Source organism: Mirounga leonina, unplaced genomic scaffold (genome assembly GCF_011800145.1).
Source record: "Mirounga leonina isolate KUSES-001 unplaced genomic scaffold, KU_Mleo_1.0 Mir_101414, whole genome shotgun sequence".
Lineage (NCBI taxonomy): Eukaryota > Metazoa > Chordata > Mammalia > Carnivora > Phocidae > Mirounga > Mirounga leonina.
Window position 1 is genome coordinate 2,177,710 of NW_023270121.1, and position 20,502 is coordinate 2,198,211.

General features: G+C 40.3%; 1 protein-coding gene and 1 non-coding gene across 2 annotated transcripts in view; one reads left to right on the forward strand and one right to left on the reverse strand.

Annotated features, from left to right (window-relative positions):
* TRMT2B (tRNA methyltransferase 2 homolog B) overlaps nucleotides 1-20,502 on the forward strand; it is a 46,158-nt gene that overhangs the window by 8,983 nt on the left and 16,673 nt on the right. The window contains 4 exon segments of the mRNA XM_035017970.1: nucleotides 285-339; nucleotides 3,128-3,262; nucleotides 4,100-4,199; nucleotides 5,208-5,278. Coding sequence (XP_034873861.1) covers nucleotides 285-339; nucleotides 3,128-3,262; nucleotides 4,100-4,199; nucleotides 5,208-5,278 — 361 coding nt within the window.
* On the reverse strand, nucleotides 18,682-18,785 carry LOC118024495. Its single transcript, XR_004683129.1, has one exon. It is a non-coding gene; the product is annotated as a U6 spliceosomal RNA (small nuclear RNA).

Sequence of the window (20,502 nt, forward strand, 5' to 3'; positions counted from 1 at the left end):
CTATTTAAAGGAACCCAACAGTGAAGCCTTTTGTAATATGATTAATTACCTCTTGATAAATCTGGATTTTTCTTATATTAAGTTTGCCCATCTGTTCTGCTTTGTTAAGTAGACAGCACCAAAATGGGCTCTTCTCCCAGACTGTATCTCCCCAGGGGCATGAGAGTTAGGTTTTCTGAATAAGTAAAATGCCAGAGAAAATGGTGGCAGGAAGTACTTATGCATAGTAGGTGCTCAGTACATATTTATTTAATGAATGAAGTGCCTGAACTATTTTTTTTAAGGCTGGCTGATGTTGTGACGCCACCCTGGAGGCTGAGCTATGAGGAACAGCTCAAGGTTGGTACCCAGCTTACGTTTTCACTCCCCAGTTCCATCAGGGGGAATGGTGCCAGACTTGTAGGAAGCTTGACTGGACAGCTCTACCCAGATCCCCCAACAGGTGCTTAAAATCAATATGCTAATGAAAAGCTTTTTTCTTTTCTTTTTTTTTTTTTTTTTAAAGATTTTACTTATTTATATGAGAGAGAGAAAGAGAGCATAAGAGGGAGAGGGTCAGAGGGAGAAGCAGACTCCCTGCTCAGCAGGGAGCCTGATGCAGGACTCAGTCCTGGGACTCCAGGATTATGACTTGAGCCAAAGGCAGTCGCTTACCAACTGAGCCACCCAGGTGCCCTGAAAAGTTTTTTTCAAATGTATTTAGTTTTTTATATTAACATATACGGTATTATTAGTTTCAAAGTTAGAATTTAGTGGTTCGTCAGTTGCATACAACACCCAGTGCTCATTACATCACATGCCCTCCTTAATGCCCATCACCCAGTTACTCCATCCCCCCCCACCTCCCCTCCAGCAACCCTCAGTTTGTTTCCTAGAGTTAAGAGTCTCTTATGGTTTGTCTCCCTCTCTGGTTTCGTTCTAATTTTATTTTTCCTTCCCTTCCCCTCTGTTTATCTGTTTTGTTTCTTAAATCCCACATATGAGTGAAATCATATGGTATTTGTCTTTCTCCGACTGACTTCTTTCTCTTTGCATAATACCCTCCAGTTCCATCCACATCATTGCAAATGGCAAGATTTCATTCTTTTTGGTGGCTGAGTAATATGAATCTGAAATTTTAATATAATATGAATTTAATGTAATATGAATCTGAAACTTTACACCTGTTACATCTTCCAAACTCTGGAGACATACCGGGAAATGCCTGTTTCTCCCTTGCTTTTTTGTTATTCTCTGTATGTGTGAATAGCAAGTACTTTTGCTGCTTTATACATAGCTGCACTTTCCAACCCGGTAGCCACTAGCTACATGTGGCTATTTGACTTTAAATACAGTCAATTCTGCTGTAATGCTTGTTTTAAAAACATAAATTTGTTCCAAGGAATTGATACATTAAGGAACCAATTTGAACATAATGCAAATTTCACATTGGCTTAGGAGTGATTTTTTTTTTGTCCGCGAGAAACACCAGATGAAAGAAGCAAACTGTACCCAGCAGAACCGAGCTGCATAAGAATGCATAAAATGAACACGCACCCGTGCCTCAAGCATTTACGGGTTCCCGCAGTTCACTAAGTGTGGTATGAGCCACGCTCATCCATGTCTGCTGCTAGATCTTTCTGTATGTGACACATAACCCTCCTTTCACCACTTCAGGATCATTCCCAAGTGGACAGCCACTTCCACAAGCAAACTTCAGGTCTTTGTCAGGGTAAAGTGCCATCCTTATTGTAGTATCTATCTATAAATTTCTTAACCTTTTATTTTTTAAAATTTTTAATTTTTTATTATTTTTTAAGATTTATTCATTTGAGAGAGAGCACGCAAGCAGCGGGAGGGGCAGCAAAGGGGAAGCAGGCTCCCCACTGGGCAGGCAACCTGATGCAGGACTCGATCCCAGGGCCCTGATGCAGGGCTCAATCCCAGGACCCTGAGATCATGACCCGAGCTGCTTAACCAACTGAGCCACCCAGGCGCCCCATTTCTTAACCAGTGAATGTGGAAAACTGTATTACCCTTTTTGTTAGGTTCCTATCCTTTCTATATGTGATACTATAAAGTTTTGGAATGTGTGTGCCATTTTCCCATGAGCCCTGTGATTTTTTTTTTTAAATTTTAATTCCATGGGGCGCCTGGGTGGCTCAGTCGGTTAAGCGTCTGCCTTGGGCTCAGGTCATGATCCCTGGGTCCTGGGATCGAGTCCCGCATCGGGCTCCCTGCTCCGCAGGAAGCCTGCTTTTCCCTCTCCCACTCCCCCTGCTTGTGTTCTTTCTCTCGCTGTGTCTTTCTCTGTCAAATAAATAAAATCTTTAACAAAAAAAATAAAATAAATTTTAATTCCAGTATAGTTAACATACAATATTAAATTAGTTTCCAGTGTACAGTATAGTGAGTCAACAATTCTATATATTAGTGCTCATCAAGATAAGTGTACTCTTAATGCCCTGTGATTTCTTTCATGTGATTTTGCATAGCATAGTGTAGAAATGCGTATGTACTGATACAGCAGAGGCAACTAACTATATACATTAACTAAAGTTAAATGAGATTAAAAAATCAGTTCCTGGGGCGCCTGGGTGGCTCAGTCGTTAAGCGTCTGCCTTTGGCTCAGGTCATGATCCCAGGGTCCTGGGATCGAGCCCCGAGTTGGGCTCCCTGCTCAGTGGGAAGCCCGCTTCTCCCTCTCTCACTCCCCCTGCTTGTGTTCCCTCTCTTGCTGTGTCTCTCTCTGTCAAATAAATAAATAAAATCTTTAAAAAAAAATTCAGTTCCTCTGTCACGTGAGCCTCATTTCAAGTGCTCATTAGCCACATGTGGCTAGTGGTTACCATATTATATGGCATATAATACCAACATAAAACATTTCCATTATCATAGCACTGACCTATAGCTTGGGTGTTCAATCTGAAAGATCGGTTAAAATGAAGAGCTTACGTAAGAGCTCACTTTTGACCTTTCTCCCAATACCTTCTTAGGTCTATTGCTGTCCCATCATTACGGGTTCCTTATCTGCTAAGACCATGACCCAAGAATCTGTGGGACAGCCTTCTCTTTTCCTCTTTGTTTTCCATTTTTCGAGGTAATACTGCATAAGTCTCTTTGTTTCATTACATATATTCTTTTGCAGGTGAAATTTGAAGCTCAGAAGAGAATTTTACGGAGACTAGAGTCTTACCTCCAAAAGCTCAATGGAGTCAATGTGACAACATCTGCACCCAGAGCTGAGGGGCTCTCTTGTCTTCTCCATCCTATTACACCCTCTGTAAGCCACTACTTCCCTATCCTTTATCTACTAAGTCCCCTTAATAGCTAATAATATCAGCCAGTACCTACTGGGCACTTTCTGGAGACCAGGCCCTGTGCTAAGTGATTGCATGCATCATTGTCTAGCACATTGTCTGTGCTAAGTGATTAGCATGCATCATCATTGACTGTTTATAGTCACCCTGAGGGGTAGGCACTATCGTTTTACAGATGAAGATGTTGAGGTTCAGAGAGATTAAGTAATTTGCCCAAGGACACACATTTAGAAAGTGCCAGAGCTGAGGTTCACACTCAGGTCTATTTGATGCAAAGCTCACTTTCTCAACCACTACGGTATTACCTCTGTAGAAAGATTTCAGACTTTGGAAACCGAATGAGGCCTCAGAGAGGCAGAATTTAATTTATGGCAGAGGTTGGCAAACTATGGCCCTTAGGCCGTATCTGTCACCCACCCCTGCTTTTTTGTAAAGTTTTATTGGAACACAGCTGAGCTTGCTTGTTTATGGATTGTCCCTGGCTGCTTTTGCACTGCATGGCAGAGTTAAGTAGTTGTGACAAGGACCATATGACTTGCAAAGCCTAAAATAACTTGTTATCTGGCTCTTTACTGAGAAAGTTCACTGATCCCTGCTTCACAGCAAGATTGAAACTCCTTTCCACTATGGAGTGCCTGTGGAGTGTCTTGACCTCAGCTATGGACTTTCACAAATGCCATACCTTCCAAGAAAGTGCCATTTATTTGTCCTTATCCAGAGAACATTCTTACGTTCCTTTTATTGCTGTTCTCTTTGGTTTCATTTGTCCTATTGTGCTTCTCCTGCCCTACCTTCTCCAGCCTGTCATCAATGGCTACTGAAATAAGTCCACCTTTTCTGTGAACCGAGGTCCAGATGGCAATCCGAAGACTGTGGGGTACTACCTGGGAACTTGGAGAGGTCAGTTGAAGGCCATGACTAGTAGAAATAGCAAACTAAGGGCTGAGAGGAGAAGGAAGGTATAGGAACAGTGTCGGGGGAGAGGGGTAGAGAGGAGTGGAAAATATGGCAGCCTTGAAGAAGTCTTTGATGCAGAATGTGATCACAAAGTTAATTTTGGATGCTTTTTGGTGGGTAGTCATTGTCACATAGCACTAGGAATCACAACTTTCACCCTTTCTTCCTCGAAAAGTCATATGCCTGAGCCCCAGTTAGCACTTAGTAAATGTTAATGTTGCCACTGCCCACTCACCATTGTCATCATCATCATTTTATGCTCCTTTTCTGTACTGGGAGAAGTCTCCTCTTTATTAGAGAGTCGCCTTTTCTATTTCATATCTCCATATCCCTGAAAACTAGACTTTCTGTGATAAATCTGCCTTAAAGTAATTGGTAGAGGAGGTGAGTAGTGGTAAGGGAGTTCACAGTGGTGTATTTCTGAGACTTAATCCCAGTACCCATTCTCAGATTCCATTCCTGAACTTTGCATTTGCCCATTTTCAATAAATCCACTTGAAAAACCATCATTTTATATTAGTCACACTGTTTAATACCCATATGCCCTAAACTGCAGTTCATTAGGGCAGGCACTTGGCTTCCCCCCCCCCCCCCGTGTGCTGAATTAAATGAATATATGACGTCAGTGTTCTATTATTCAGTAACAAAAACAAAACCCATTACATTTTATTTCCCTCTTAAAATCTGAACAGAAAGCAGATCTTGTCATATTGGTGCATTTGAGGCATGAGAGAAAATATTGCAGGCTAGCTCTATGCTCTATTAAGAATCAGCTTCGAAATGGCTAGACCAGGAAACAGGTTTTCTCTGAAAAATGGCCTTGAGCTTGAATTAGGTACTTCTTCAAATCTGAGTATGCCTCTCTGAAGGAGGGTATTTGAATGGCCAGACATTTCTAAATAACCTTTCATCAAGAAAACCATATAAAGCAAATTCGTTTTCTTTCTTTAGACAGAAGCATCGTCTGTGTATGGTCTAACCATCTGAAAAACATCCCTGAGAAACACAATCAAGTGGCACAGGTAATGAGAAACAAGGGCTGGTTGAAGATAACCCTAGACATTGCAGTCTGTAATAGTAGTGTCCCTGACATTTTAATAATAGAGCGGCCCCTGGTACTATAGGGGAGGAGGGGCTCTGTTCTGAAAGCATACCTTGTAACACGGAGAGAACATTGCTGGTGTTTCATTTCAGGGACGGTGGAGAGCAGGAGAGAGAACTTCATCCATTATTGCCCATGTCAGGCATCCAAGGAATTTAATAGGAAGGAAGTATTAGGAAAAAGAGGTACCGGTGAGGGCAGTCTAACAGGTGACAAGTGTCTGAACTATTTGGAAGGTTAGTGTTTTCGGCAGAACAGAACTGAGAAGTATCATGGGAGATGTAAGTGGTAAGGCATCTACGTCATGAGGATGGCCTGTAAGACATTTTTATATCCTTCTTTCTTCATGCACCTACTATTTATTGAGTGCCTGCTATGTGTTGGGCACTGTGCCAGGTGCTGGGGATCCAGTGATGACTCAAATAGGCATGGTCCCTGCCCTTGTGGAACTTAAGAAAACAAGTCAAAAGCCTTGCTCATGAGGACTGAGCAGCACTCGCAACTGACACTCTTGTTCCCTGTTGGTTCTTACCAGCACCCACCCTCCTAATGATTTAAGTTCCTGACACTTGGGTGGTGCCTTCTAATAGGACACATCCTGACCTCTAGGATTTCGCTGTTAGGATGCAGCTTCCTTTGTAGAATTGTTCTCCAGAAGTCTTCCTACATGGGCCTCATCAGTTCCTAACATCTACCAATTCCACTGAAATCTTATCCCTCCTTTCCTCCTATTTCAGTGAAAGAGGCAGTTGGTCTTCCAACCTTCCTATCCTTCCTTGAAACACCATGTTGGACTCATCTCCTCCCTCCTTTAGATCTTTGCTTCTTCATTACATACCCTCTTTCTCCTGTTTCTGTACCTCCTTCCCTATGACCCCTATCGGCTCTTTTCTTTAAGTTCATAAACATTAAATATCTCCCATCAAAAAAAACCTCATGGTTCTTCTGCCCTTAACACCCCATAGAAATTGATCTTGTCAAAGTCATCAGTGATTCTATTTTGCCAAATCCAATGGAAACTTTCCCTAACTTACTCAACTTTTCTCTGCCTTTGACACCACTTATTTTTCTTATTTCCTTCCTTGAAACATTTTCTTTGTTTGCTTTCTGTGATTCCTTTCTCTGATGGTTTTCCTCCTATCTTGCTGGCCACTTCTAAGTCTTTCCCATGGGATCTCTTTCTCCTCTCCTTTCCTACTATAAGTGTTGGTATCCGCCAGGACTCTGTCCTTAACCTTCTTTTCAGATACATTCATGGGAGATTGCACCCAAGTATAGTTGGTGACTGGAATGACCACCTACAAATTGATAACTCCTAAACTTATATTTGCATTCTGGTTCCCTCTTGAGCTTTAGGAGATACATTTCTAAAAGGCTATTGAACTTCCTCACTTAACTGGCCTACAGATTCAAATCAGCACTGCCCTAGATCAGGGTTTCTCAGCTTCTGCCCTACTGACATTTTGGGTTGGATCATTTTTTGTTGTGTGGAGCTGTTAGGTGCATTATAGGACTTTAGCAGCTTCCCTGGCCTCTACCCACTACGTGCCATTAGTCGTGACAATCAGAACTGTCTCCAGATGTCTCTTGGGGGGGGGCACAGTTGCCTCCAGTTGAGAAACACTGCCCTAAACCAAATTTATCCTCTTCCCTTTCAGAATATGCTTCTTTTTTCTCACCTTAGTAAATGGTAGCACCATGTACTAGAGACATGTCATCCTAGACTCCTCTGTCTTAATCCCCACCTTCCTCCTCAGCCACATCTAATCAGTCTCCAAGTCCTGTCAATTTTCCTTCCTAAAAATACCTTGACTCCCCTTCTTCTATTTCCACCACCATTACCACCACTACCATCACTCAATTCCAAGCTACCATCTTCTCTTGCCTAAACTATTACAGTAACCTCCAAACTGGTTTCACTAGTTCCAGCCCCTTACCTTGGTTTATTCTCTACACTGCATGCAGCCAGAGGTGTCCTTAAAATGCAGATAAAATCATACCACAGTCTTGCTTAAAATTCTTCAGTAGTTACCCAGTAGCTTTTAGAATAAAGCTTAAATTTGTTATCTTTGCACTGACAGATCTTCATGAGAAGGTCCCTAGCCTCATCTTCTGCCGCATCCTCACCTGCTTTCCTCTTTCCGTTCGTATGGAACTCAAGTTATCCTACCGAGCTATCTCACTCCTGCCTGAGGCTGTCCTTTCTCCACAGTGCCCTCACTCTTCTCCCCTTGGCTTCTACTTATGTTCAAAGATTCATTTCAAACATTAGATCCTGTAGAAAACCTTATCTGATGCCTCAGTCTGATTAGGGAGTCCCCCTTTCTGTACTCTAGTCTAATCTCCCATTGCTTATCTCCTTTTGTTGCATTTGTTACACCATATTGCATTGTTGTGCATTGATTGGTGCTTCCCACATGAGACTGGGAGGTAGCAGCTGGATATTATTTAATTTTGTAGCCCAGCACTTAGCATAGATTCATACACATAGTGGTGCTCATCAAATGTTTGGTGAATGGATACCTCTTTGCAATATTTACCCAAGTTTCCAGCCCTTCCAGCTTCTATTGGGCAAATTGTTTATCCTACACATCTATCCAGAGGAATTCTTTTTCCCTGCAAAATTTGTACTGGGACCTAAGATCCAATCCAGTAGGTACTCAAATATAGGCCAGATGCTGACTGTAATAAAAAATAATACCTTATGTATAGCCCTAGGTTGTTTTCACTTCTTTAATACCTTCATTTCTCTTTCCCTGTTCCTGGTAGTGACAGTCCATTCCATTACGATGATAGGATAACCTTAGTTTGCCCTGATTTGAGGTTTAAATATCTACTCTTGAGTCTTGAGTCAAAATATGAATTTTATGGGAGGTGACAGCCAGAGCACCAAGACCTAAGAAGCAGTCTATAAATAAAATACTATCAAAAAATACAAGTACATAGTTTTAAAAGTCAAATAGTAGTAATAGGTTAGTAAGGAAAAGTGATGTTTCTCTATCCTACCCTTCCTTGCTCTTGAGTCTTGCTTTCTAGAAACCACAGCATTTATTTTAGCTATTTCTTCTGATGTTCTGTATTTCTAAATAGTACATTATTCTGATGTATTTTGCTTTATCCAAGTTACATATTATTTGTTGACTTCCAGTTATGGCATATAAGAATTTCTCTCCCTTACTTTGTTTTTCTTCCCAAACTACCCTTCTTCTATTTTTATAGCACAATTCTTGGTTAAATTAATATTTAGTGTTTCTATTGTTATGAGTATGTAGATATTCATTCCTGAGCCAAGTGCATGTACTAAGATTTTATTTTCCTTTATTGTAGAAATTTTCCTTTCATTTTATATTGTGAAAAATTGCAAACATATAAAAGTAAAGAATGGTGTAACGAACCCCATATACCCATTCCCCAGCTTCAAAAACTATCAGTATGTGTCCAATCTTACTTTATCTATACTCTCACCCACCCCACATTCCACCAACACATTTGGATTAGTTTGAGGCAAATTCCAGACATTATATCATATAAAATGTGAAACTTCAGTGTGAGTTCTAAAAGAAAGAACTTAATTTTTTAAACATAACTTCATACCATTATTACATCCAGAAATAAACATTTATCCCATAATATCAAATATCCAGTAAATATTCAGGTTTGACACCGATGTATCACATAAATGGTTCGAGTTTTATAGGTGGTTTGTTCAAATCAGGATTCAAACAAGGTATGCACATTGCATTTGATTAACATGTCTCTTCATTCTCTTTTAATTTGTAGGTACCCTTCCCTCTTAATTTTTTTGTCCTTGCAATTTATTTTTTGAAGAAACTGGTTGGTTTTCCTGTGGAAATTCTTATTCTGGATTTTGCTGATTGAATTCTTATGATGTCATTTAATGTTCTTCCTCTGTCCCCTGTATTTCCTATAAACTGGTAGATCTAGATGACTAGATTCAGATTTAACTTGAGGTGAGAATATTTTTAACGTGTATATGTCTGATGGGCTCTTTTTCGGTGATGTTAAGATTGAATTGTGGATTCAGTGTCATCAGCCTGATCCACTCATTAAAAAATTTCCTGTCAGGTTTTCACCTAATGGTTTTCGCAGTCATTGGTGATCATTACCTAGTCTATCATGTCTTCATTTGTTAGTTAGAATTCTTCTAAAAATAACTTTTCCTTATCAGCTATTTGGTTACCCTGATGTACTGATATAATCAAGACAGGGTAAATCCTTGGTTCTTTCACCTTCTTCAAAAGATGATCAGTTAAATTTGTTTGTTTCAGTATCATGAAATCATGGATTTTTTTTAAAAGAGTTTCTTTATTTTGAGAGAGACAGCAAGAGAGCACAAGTTGGGGGTGGGGGGAAGAACAGAGGGAGAGGGAGAAGCAGACTCCCCACTGAGCAGGGAGCCTGACATGGGGCTCCATCCCAGGACCCTGGGATCATGACCTGAGCCGAAGGCAGACGCTTAACCCACTGAGCCACCCAGGTGCCCCGAAATCATGGATTTTTAACATACTTGATATGTTTTAGTCCACTGAATTTACTATTATTTTTTGGTACTCAAATTGTTCTGTTTGTAGCCAATTGGAGCTGCTTTAAGTTGTCTCAGCCCTAGGATGGCCCTAGTAGTTCTGGAATGATAAGGTATTTCTAGCACATCTAGTCTTTTCTGCCTGAGACTGGGAATCAACCATTTCTTCAAGGAATCCTTGTCTCTTTTAGTGGGAAATGGTATTTGGAAGCACAGTATGGGTGCTAGGGGTGCTTACTTATACTGGGTTGGTAATACTTCAAGCCCTTTCTAGTGGACAGAGCCAGGGAATATTTTCTTAAAGAGAAAATATTAGTTCAGAGTGATATATTAAAATCAAATTTGGAATGATAGAACTTTTACTGAAATCCTTTAATTTTTATATTTTTATCTTTTGTCTTACAATGAAAATTTGAGTCCTGACATTAACATAATTATTTATTCTATTCTACTATATATGTATATATATATATCCTACTATATATAATTTCAGAACATGAGTACCAATATTATTACCAACAACTGATAACTGAAAAGAGCTCAAGATTTATATCCAATTCCTTTTTGTCACATTATTGTGCCTCTTAAATACTACCTGTCTTTGTGGTTAAGCCACTAACTTGGAGTGCCTGGGTGGCTTGTAGGTTAAATATCCCACTCTTGATTTTGGCTCAGGTTATGATCTCACGGTCCTGATATCAAGCCCCATGTTGGAACTGCCCCAAGTGCAGAGTCTGCTTGAGATTCTCTCCCTTTCCCTCTGCCCCTCCCCCCTACTCGCACTCTCTCTCTCTCTCTCTCTCTCTCTAAATAAAATCTTTTTTTAAGACTAACTTGATACTTGATGCACAGGTTCTTTTTTACTTTTTTTATTTTGCTTCCTTTTAAATTTTAGGGATTGAGTTTTTTCATTTTTTTTTTTTAAAGATTTTATTTATTTATTTGATAGAGAGAGAGACAGCGAGAGAGGGAACACAAGCAGGGGGAGTGGGAGAGGGAGAAGCAGGCCTCCCGCTGAGCAGGGAGCCCGATGTGGGGCTTGATCCCAGGACTCCGGGATCATGACCTGAGCCGAAGGCAGACGCTTAACGACTGAGCCACCCAGGCGCCCCTGAGTTTTTTCATTTTGATTAAATTTTGTTTTATGATTTTGTAAAGTATTTACATGGTTCCAAAGTCAAATCTACAAAATAAAGGTACCTTTATAGAGGTCTAGCTTTTATCTCTGTCCCTTCTACCCAGTTCCCTCCCTCCTTCTATAAGTAACAAGTTTTGTTTTTGCTTATTTTTTTTTTTAAATAAGCTTTTCTTAGCTAAAAGGTAGCTTAATATGGACCCTGTTCTGCACCCATTTTTTTTAAAACAATTTTTAAAGGTTTTATTTATTTATTTATTTTAAAGATTTTGTTTATTTATATGTCAGAGAGAGAGAGAGCACAAGCAAGAGGAATGGCAGAAGGAGAGGGAGAAGCAGGCTCCCCACTGAGCAGGGAGCCCGATGCGGGATTTGATCCCAGGACCCTGGGATCATGACCTGAGCCGAAGGCAGACACTTAACCGACTGAGCGACCCAGGTGTCCTTTTAAGATTTTATTTTTAAGTAATCTCTATATCCGATGTGGGGCTCAAACTCACAACCCTGAGATCAAGGGTTGTACCTTCTATTGACTGAGCCAGCCAGGCGCCCCTGCACCTGATTTTTTTCATGTAATATTGCACTTCATTTTTTAAAAATATTTTATTTTTTTTATTTGAGAGAGAGTGAGCGAGAGAGAGTGAGGGAGAGAGAGAGCGCGGGAGAGCACGAGCGGGGGGAGGGGCAGAGGGAGAGGGAGAAGCAGACTCTCCGCTGCTGAGCAGGGTGCCCAGTGCAGGGCTCGATCCCAGAACTCTGGGATCATGACCTGAGCCTAAGGCAGATGCTTAACCGACTGAGCCACCCAGGTGCCCCTGCACTTCATTTTTTTTTTATAGCTGCATAGTCCTATTCAGTGTGATGGATTTTTATAACTTTTTATTGGCATGGATAATTACCTCATTTTTCCATTGGTTTAGTTTTTCTATGAACCTATTGCTAATTTTTTTCCCCAAGTACTCAAAGAGCTCTGTCAAATATTTATCTGTCTTCTCCATATGCTCAACAACTTGAGTTCCGTTTTTTCCCTGAAGACCTTTTTCTTGGAATCTTCCATCCTAGGCTCTCAGGGTCTTTTGCATGGCTATTATCCCAGGACTCCTTTTGCTACTCTCCTGTCTTCCTTTTTCCTGTCTTTCCTTTCCCATTTGCCTGGAGTATAACCTCCATTAGATTCCTGAGGAAGTGTGCCTGGAGGTAAAGTTTAAGTCTTTTCATGTCTATAAATGTCTTTTCTTTCCTGACATATGACTGAAACTTCTTCTAGATTTCTAGATTTGGGTTTGAATAATTTGCCTTTATAAATTTGAAGATATGGTTTTGTCATCTGGCCACCAGTGTTGTGTGAGTCTAAATGCTACTTTAAGTCCTGATCCTTTGTAGGTAATTTCTCTCCTCTTTTTCTCTAGAAGCTTTATCTCTTTATCTCTGAAACTTAATGACCCAGTGGGCCTTTTTTTTTTTTCCATTCATTGTGGTGGGTACAAATTAGGACTTGCCAATCTGGAAGCTAATACTTTCAGATGTGGGAAAGTTTCCTGTATTATTTCTTACCTCCTTTCCCCCATTTTCTATATTTTCCTTATATCTCCTATTATTTGAATTTAGGACCTCATGGATTGAGTCTAATCTGCTGCTCATTCCTCTTCTATTTTCTATCTCTGCCCTTTTGTTTTCCTTTCCGTGAAATTTTTTTGATATAAAAGCCAATATCTTAGGGGCGCCTGGGTGGCTCAGTCGGTTAAGCGTCTGCCTTCGGCTCAGGTCATGATCCTAGGGTCCTGGGATCGAACTCCACATCAGGCTCCTTGCTCAACAGGGAGCCTGCTTCTCTCTCTCCCTCTGCTGCTCCCCCTGCTTGTGTGCTCTCTCTCTGTCAAATAAATAAAATCTTAAAAAGAAAAAGCCAACATCTTTATTGAAATTTTTTGCTATCCTACCTTTACATTTCAAAAGATTTTTCTTGTTCTCTGATCCTTTTGTATAACATCTTGTTCTTTTTTTTAGTAATATAAGTAATGTAGTGTGTGTGTGTTTGTGTGCATGTGTGTATGTATTTTTTCTGTTCTTTGAATTGTCTGTTCCTTCAGGAATTTTTGTTTTGGTCATTGTCTTCCACAGAGGAGACTTTAACCAAACAGCTGTTGATACTTGACTGATTATTCATATTTAAGAATGAGGCCTTAAAAACCTGATTGGCAGTTCAGCTTGAGTGTGTTTGTTGATTTTTGGCTTTATGGCTGGTGATTATGTAATATGTTTGTCTCAGGTGATCTTTACCCTGGAGCTATTCAGTTTCTTGAGTGAATTATCTCCCAAGTTTCCTGCCTGGCTGCTGGCCTTTTAGAATTGAAGCGTGGGAAAGGGGTGGGATTCCTACCATTTAGAATGCAGGCTTACATGGAATCTTCCTATTTCCACACCTCTGTCACTCTAACAGTGTCTGGTATCTCCAAATTCAGTGCTTTTTTGGGTTCATTTTCTCCTGAGAAAAAGATCTCCAGTCTCTTGCTACAGGAAGATGGATGTTCTTGGTAAGATGAGGATATTTACCAGTTTTGTGTCTAGACTTTCAATTACACCCTCTTTTTAAAAAAGATTTTATTTATTTATTTGAGAGAAATTGAGAGTGCACAGAGGGAAGAGAAGAGGGAGAGGGACAAGCAGACTCCATGCTGAGCACGAAGCCCCATACAGGGCTCCATCTCAGACCCTGAGATCATGACCTGAGCCGAAATCAGGAGTCTGAGGCTCAACCGACTGAGCCACCCAGGCTCCCCCGCACCCCCTTTTAAGCCTTGTGCCTTACTGGCACCTTCAGGTTTGAGCCTTCCCAGGGTTGTATGGAGCAGATAAGCCTTATATCTCATCAGGTCCCCCTTTATAGGCAATCTGGATGTAGTTTCCTTCATCTTGCTTCAGTATCACTTCAGTCTGCTTTCCATCTTCTATGACTTTAGTTTTGCTCTTGTCTATCATTATCTTTGTTCTCCCTTTCATTTATTAATTCAACAAGTGCTATTGAGTACCTACAAGTGCCAGGCACTACTCTTCTTGGTGCTTAGGATGCAATAATGAAGGAAATATCCCTTCCCTTGTATAAACTTACATTTTAGTCAGGGAGATAGATTTTTAAAAAACATAATAAAGTAAATTATATGGTATGTTTGAAGGTGATAAGTGTAGCTATGGTATGAATGTTTGTGTCACCCCAAATATCATACGTTGAAATCCTAACACCCAAGGTGATAGTACTAGGAGGTGGGGCCTTTAGGAGGTGATTAGGTCATGAGGGCAGAGCCCTCATGATTGGGATTAGTGCCCTTATGAAAGAGACTCCAGAGAGCTAGCTTGTCCTTTCCTCCATGGGAAGTTACAATGAAAAGATGGTTGCCAGGGAGGAAACAGATTTTTGTTAATTTTTTAATTTTTTAAAATTTAAATTAATTAACATATAGTGTAATATTAGTTTCAGAGGTAGAGTTCAGTGATTCATCAGTCTTATATAATACCCAGTGCTCATTACATCAAGTGCCCTCCTTAACGTCTGTCACCCAGTTACCCCATCCCCCGACCCCCCTTCCCTCTAGCAGCCCTCAGTTTGTTTCCTATGATTAAGAGTCTCATGGTTTGTCTCCCTCTCTGGTTTCATCTTGTTTCATTTTTCCCTCCTTTTCCCTATGCTCCTCTGTTTTGTTTCTTAAATTCCATATATGAGTGAGATCATATGGTAATTGTCTTTCTCTGATTGACTTATTTCGCTTAGCATAATACCCTCTAGTTCCATCCACGTCGTTGCAAATGGCAAGATTTCATTCTTTTTGATGACTAATATTCCATTGTATATATATAACCACATCTTCTTTATCCATTCATTTGTTGATGGACATCTGGGCTCTTTCCATAGTTTGGCTATTGTGGACATTGTTGCTGTAAACATTGGGGTGCAGGTGCCCCATCTGACCACTACATTTGTATCTTTGGGGTAAATACCTAGTAGTGTAGTTGCTGGGTCATAGGGTAGCTCTATTTTCAACTTGTTTTTTGTTTTTTTTTTTAATTTATTTTTTTTTTATTCTTGTGTTAATCCCCATACATTACATCATTAGTTTTAGATGAAGTGTTCCATGATTCATTGTTTGTGCATAACACCCAGTGCTCCATGCAGAATGTGCCCTCCTCAATACCCATCACCAGGCTAACCCATCCTCCCACCCCCCTCCCCTCTAGAACTCTGTTTGTTTTTCAGAGTCCATTGTCTCTCATGGTTCGTTCAACTTGTTTTTTAAGATTTTATTTATTTATTTGAGAGAGAGAGAGAATGAGCAGTGGGGAGGGGCAGAGGGAGAGAGAGAGAGAGAGAGAAGCAGACTCCCTGCTGAGCAGGGCATCCGATGTGGGGCTCGATCCCAGGACTTGGAGATCAAGACCTGAGCTGAAGGCACGTGCTTAACTGACTGCACCACCCAGGTGCCCCTATTTTCAACTTTTTGAGGAACCTCCATACTGTTTTCCAGAGTGGCTGCACCAGCTTGCATTCCCACCAATGGTGTAGGAGGGTTCCCCTTTCTCCACATCCCCGCCAACATCTGTCATTTCCTGACTTGTTAATTTTAGCCATTCTGACTGGTGTGAGGTGGTATCTCATTGAGGTTTTGATTTGGATTTCCCTGATACTGAGCGATGTTGAGCATTTTTTCATGTGTCTGTTGGCCATTTAGATGTCTTCTTTGGAAAAATGTCTGTTCATATCTTCTGCCCATTTCTTGATTGGATTATTTGTTCTTTGGGTGTTGAGTTTGATAAGTTCTTTATAGATTTTGGATAGTAGCCCTTTATCTGATATGTCATTTGCAAATATCTTCTCCCATTCTGTCGGTTGTCTTTTGATTTTGTTGACTGTTTCCTTTGCTGTGCAAAAGCTTTTTATCTTAATGAAGTCCCAATAGTTCATTTTTTGCCCTTGCTTCCCTTGCCTTTGGCGATGTTTCTAGGAAGAAGTTGCTGTGGCTGAGGTCGAAGAGGTTGCTGCCTGTGTTCTCCTCTAGGATTTTGATGGACTCCTTTCTCACATTTAGGTCTTTCATGCATTTTGAGTCTATTTTTGTATATGGTATAAGGAAACAGTCCAGTTTCATTCTTCTGCATGTGGCTGTCCAATTTTGCCAACACCATTTGTTGAAGAGACTGTCTTTTTTCCATTGGATATTCTTTCCTGCTTTGTTGAAGATTAGTTGACCATAGAGTTGAGGGTCCATTTCTGGGTTTGCTATTCTGTTCCATTGACCTATGTGTCTGTGTTTGTGCCAGTACCATACTGTCTTGATGATTACAGCTTTGTAATAGAGCTTGAAGTCCGGAATTGTGATGCTGCCAGCTTTGCTTTTCTTTTTCAACATTCCTCTGGCTATTCGGGGTTTTTTCTGGTTCCATACAAATTTTAGGATCATTTGTTCCATTTCTTTGAAAAAAGTTGATGGTATTTTGATAGGGATTGCATTGAATGTGTAGATTGCTCTAGGTAGCATAGACATTTAAATAGTATTTATTCTTCTAATCCATGAGCATGGAATGTTTTTCCATTTCTTTGTGTCTTCGTCAATTTCTTTCATAATTGTTCTATAGTTTTTTGAGTACAGATCCTTTACCTCTTTGGTTAGGTTTATTCCTAGGTATCTTATGGTTTTGTGGACAATTGTAAATGGGATCGATTCCTTGATTTCTCTTTCTTCTTTCTCATTATTAGTGTATAGAAATGCAACTGATTTCTGTGCCTTGATTTTATATCCTGCCACGTTGTTGAATTCCTGTATGAGTTCTAGCAGTTTTGGGATGGAGTCTTTTGGGTTTTCCACACAGAGTATCATGTCATCTGCCAAGAGTGAGAGTTTAACTTCTTCTTTGCTGATTCGGATGCCTTTTATTTCTTTTGTTGTCTGAGGCTAGGACTTCTAGTACTATGTTGAATAGCAGTGGTGAGAGTGGACATCCCTGCCGTGTTCCTGACCTTAGGGGAAAAGCTCTCAGGTTTTCCCCATTGAGAATGATATTTGCTGTGGGCTTTTTGTTTATGGCTTTTATGATATCGAGGTATGTTCCCTCTATCCCTACATGCTGGAGAGTTTTAATCAAGAAAGATGCTGTATTTTGTCAATGCTTTTTCTGCATCTTTTGAGAGGATCATATGGTTCTTGTCCTTTCTTTTATTAATGTGGTGTATCACCTTGATTGATTTGTGGATGTTGAATCACACTTGCATCCCAGGAATAAATCCCACTTGGTCCTGATGAATAATCCTTTTACTGTACTGTTGGATCCTCTTTGCTGGTATCTTGGTGATAATTTTGGTATCCATGTTCATCAGGGATGTTGGTCTGCAATTCTACTTTTTGGTGGGGTCTTTGGTTTTGGGATCAAGGTAATGCTGGCCCCATAGAAAGAGTTTGGAAGTTTTCCTTCCCTTTCTATTTTTTGAAACTGCTTCAAAAGAATAGGTATTAATTCTTCTTTAAATGTTTGGTAGAATTCCCCTGGGAAGCCACCGGGTCCTGGACTCTGGTTTGTTGGGAGTTTTTTGATTGCCGCTTCAATTTCCTTGCTGGTTATGTGCCTTTTCAGGTTTTCTATTTCTTCCCGTTTCAGTTTTGGTAGTTTATATGTTTCTAGGAATGCATTCATTTCTTCCAGATTGCCTAATTTGTTGGCATATAGTTGCTCATAATATGTTCTTAAGATTGTATTTCTTCAGTGTTGGTTGTGATCTCTCCTCTTTCATTCATGATTTTATTTATTTGGGTCCTTTCTCTTTTCTTTTTGATAAGTCTGGCCAGGGGTTTATTGATCTTATCAGTTCTTTCAAAGAACTAGCTTACAGTTTCATTGATCTGTTCTACTGTTTTTTTTTGTTTTTTGTTTTTTTTTGGTTTCTAGTTCATTGATTTCTGCTCTGATCTTTATTGCTTCTCTTCTGCTGGATTTAGGCTTTATTTGCTGTTCTTTTTCTAGCTCCTTTAGGTGTAAGGTTAGCTTGCATATTTGAGATCTTTCTTGTTTCTTGAGAAAGGCTTATATTGCTATGCTCTTCCCTCGAAGGACCGCCTTTGCTGCATCCCAAAGGTTTTGGACAGTTGTGTTTTCATTTTCACGTTTCCATGAATTTAAAAAAAAAATCTTCCTTAATTTCCTGGTTGACCCATTCATTCTTTAGTAGGATGCTCTTTAGCCTCCATGTATTTGAATTCTTTCCAAATTTTGTCTTGTGATTGAGTTCCAGTTTCAAAGCATTGTGGTTTGAAAATATGCAGGGAATGTGAGGAAACACATTCTTGTAAGACACTGCATCTGCCAGCATCTTGATCTTGGACTTCCCAGCCTCCAGAACTGTGAGACATACATTTCTCTTATTTATAAGTCACCCAGTTTGCGGTATTTTTGTTATAGGGGCCCAGCCAGATTAAAGCAAGTGCCATAGGAAAAGTACAGCAGGATCAGGAGGATAAGAAATTCTAGGGTTGGAGGAAGCCTAGGTTGTAATTTTGTTATTGTTGTTCTAGAACTTAAGTAAGTTTATTTAGAGAAGAGGTAGGGAGTTAAATCATGATTCTATAAGTAACAGATTTTGTCAGTGTTTATCCTTTGAGATGATAAAAATATGGAATGTTTCATGAATTTGTGTGTCCTTCTTGCACAGGGGCCATGCTAATCTCAGTATTATTTCAATTTTAGTATAGGTGCTCCCAAAGTGAGCATGGGTTATAATTTTAAAAGGGGTCAAGGTAGGCTTCCAGAAGAAGACAGTATTTGAATAAAGTAGTGGCTCTCAACTGGGGGGCAGTTTTGCCTTGCACAGGACATTTGGCAATATCTGGAGACATTTTTGGTTGTTATCACTGAGGGATGATTGGGCAGTGCTACTGGCGTCTAGTGTGGGTAGAGGCCAGAGATGCTGTCAAATGTCCCCCAGCACATGGGACAGCTCCCCACAACAAAGAATTAGCCCCAAATGGCAGCAGTGCTGAGGATGAGAAACCTTGCATTTAAAACTTAGAGGCTGTGAGGGGGTCGGCTATGTAGAGGTCTGAGGGTGGAGCTTTCTAGGAAAAGAGAAAGCCCATCCCAAGATGGGAACGTGACAGGCTTTTTAGAGGAACTGAAAATAGGCCCAGAAGTGTCAGACATGGGGTAGGATGGTTAATAGGAGCAAGATTATGTAGTGCATTGGAGGTCATTGTAGGGACTTTGGCTTTTATTCTGAGCCATTGGAGGTTTTGATGGGCAGGATGTGTCATGATATGATTTGTGTTTCACAGAATCACTCTGGCTGTTGTGTTGTGTATGGATTATTGGAGGACAGGATAGAAACAAGGAGAGACCAGTTGGGAGGCTGTTGCAGTAATCCAAGTGAGAGTTGATATAGAGCAGTGACAGTACTGGTGGAGATGGATGTATGTTGAATTGCATAACAAGGTCATCATTGGTGACCTTCACATGAACCATTCTGGTGGAGTGGTGGGGACCTGATTCTAGTGCGTGAATAGAAGGAGAGGAGTGGAAGGCAGTGAATATATATGGTTCTTTTGAGTTTTTCTACAAGGAGGAGCAGTGAAATATAACAGTGGCTGGTAGGAATAGTGGGGTCAGGAAGTTCCCTTTCTTTGTTAAAGGTGGGAGAGTAAGAGCTTGCTTATATGTTTATGGGAATGTTCTAGTAGTGAGGTAGGAAAATGATGGTGCAGGAGAAAGAGAAGGGAGAATTGGTGGAGTAATGAGCTTAAATCAGCTTGTGTCTTTTTTATTCCTTTATTTCATTTTAGTAGGATTTCTTTTAGAGAGAGAGTACGTGCACACATACATGCAGGGGCAGGGAGGGGCCAAGGGAGAGGGAGAGAGAGAATCTTAAATAGGCTCCAGGCCCAGCGCGGAGCCCAATGCGGTGCTGACCTCACGACCCTGAGATCATGACCTGAGCCAAAATCAAAAGTTGGACGCTTAACCAACCGGGCCACCCAGGGGCCCCCATTTTAGTAGGATTTTTATAAGGAATATTCTGTTATTTTAACTAGAAGCCCCTTTCGCTCATCATAGTTAGGCCTTGCTATATAGGAATAAGAGTTTCAGTCTCCATTTTATAAATGAAGAAACCAAGGTCTTAGTTCAAACAGTGGCAGAGCTGTATTTCATATCTATTTACCATTATCTTTCGGGTTGGACTCAGTTTTTCAATTTCCTATCCTTCCGGGACCCCAGTGATCTTTGAATCTTGCTTCCAGAAAACGTTGCTTTCCAACCAGCCAGTAACCAACAGTTGAACCGGTGTTTTTTATTAAAATCACCAACCTCAAAATTTGAAAAATATGTTCAGTGTAGTTAAGCATATCTTATATTGCATGTTTATGACAGTACAGCAAAAGTGATTAAGTGCAGCCGTAGTTGATTTTACCCTCTCAGGCAGCACTTTTTTTTGGTA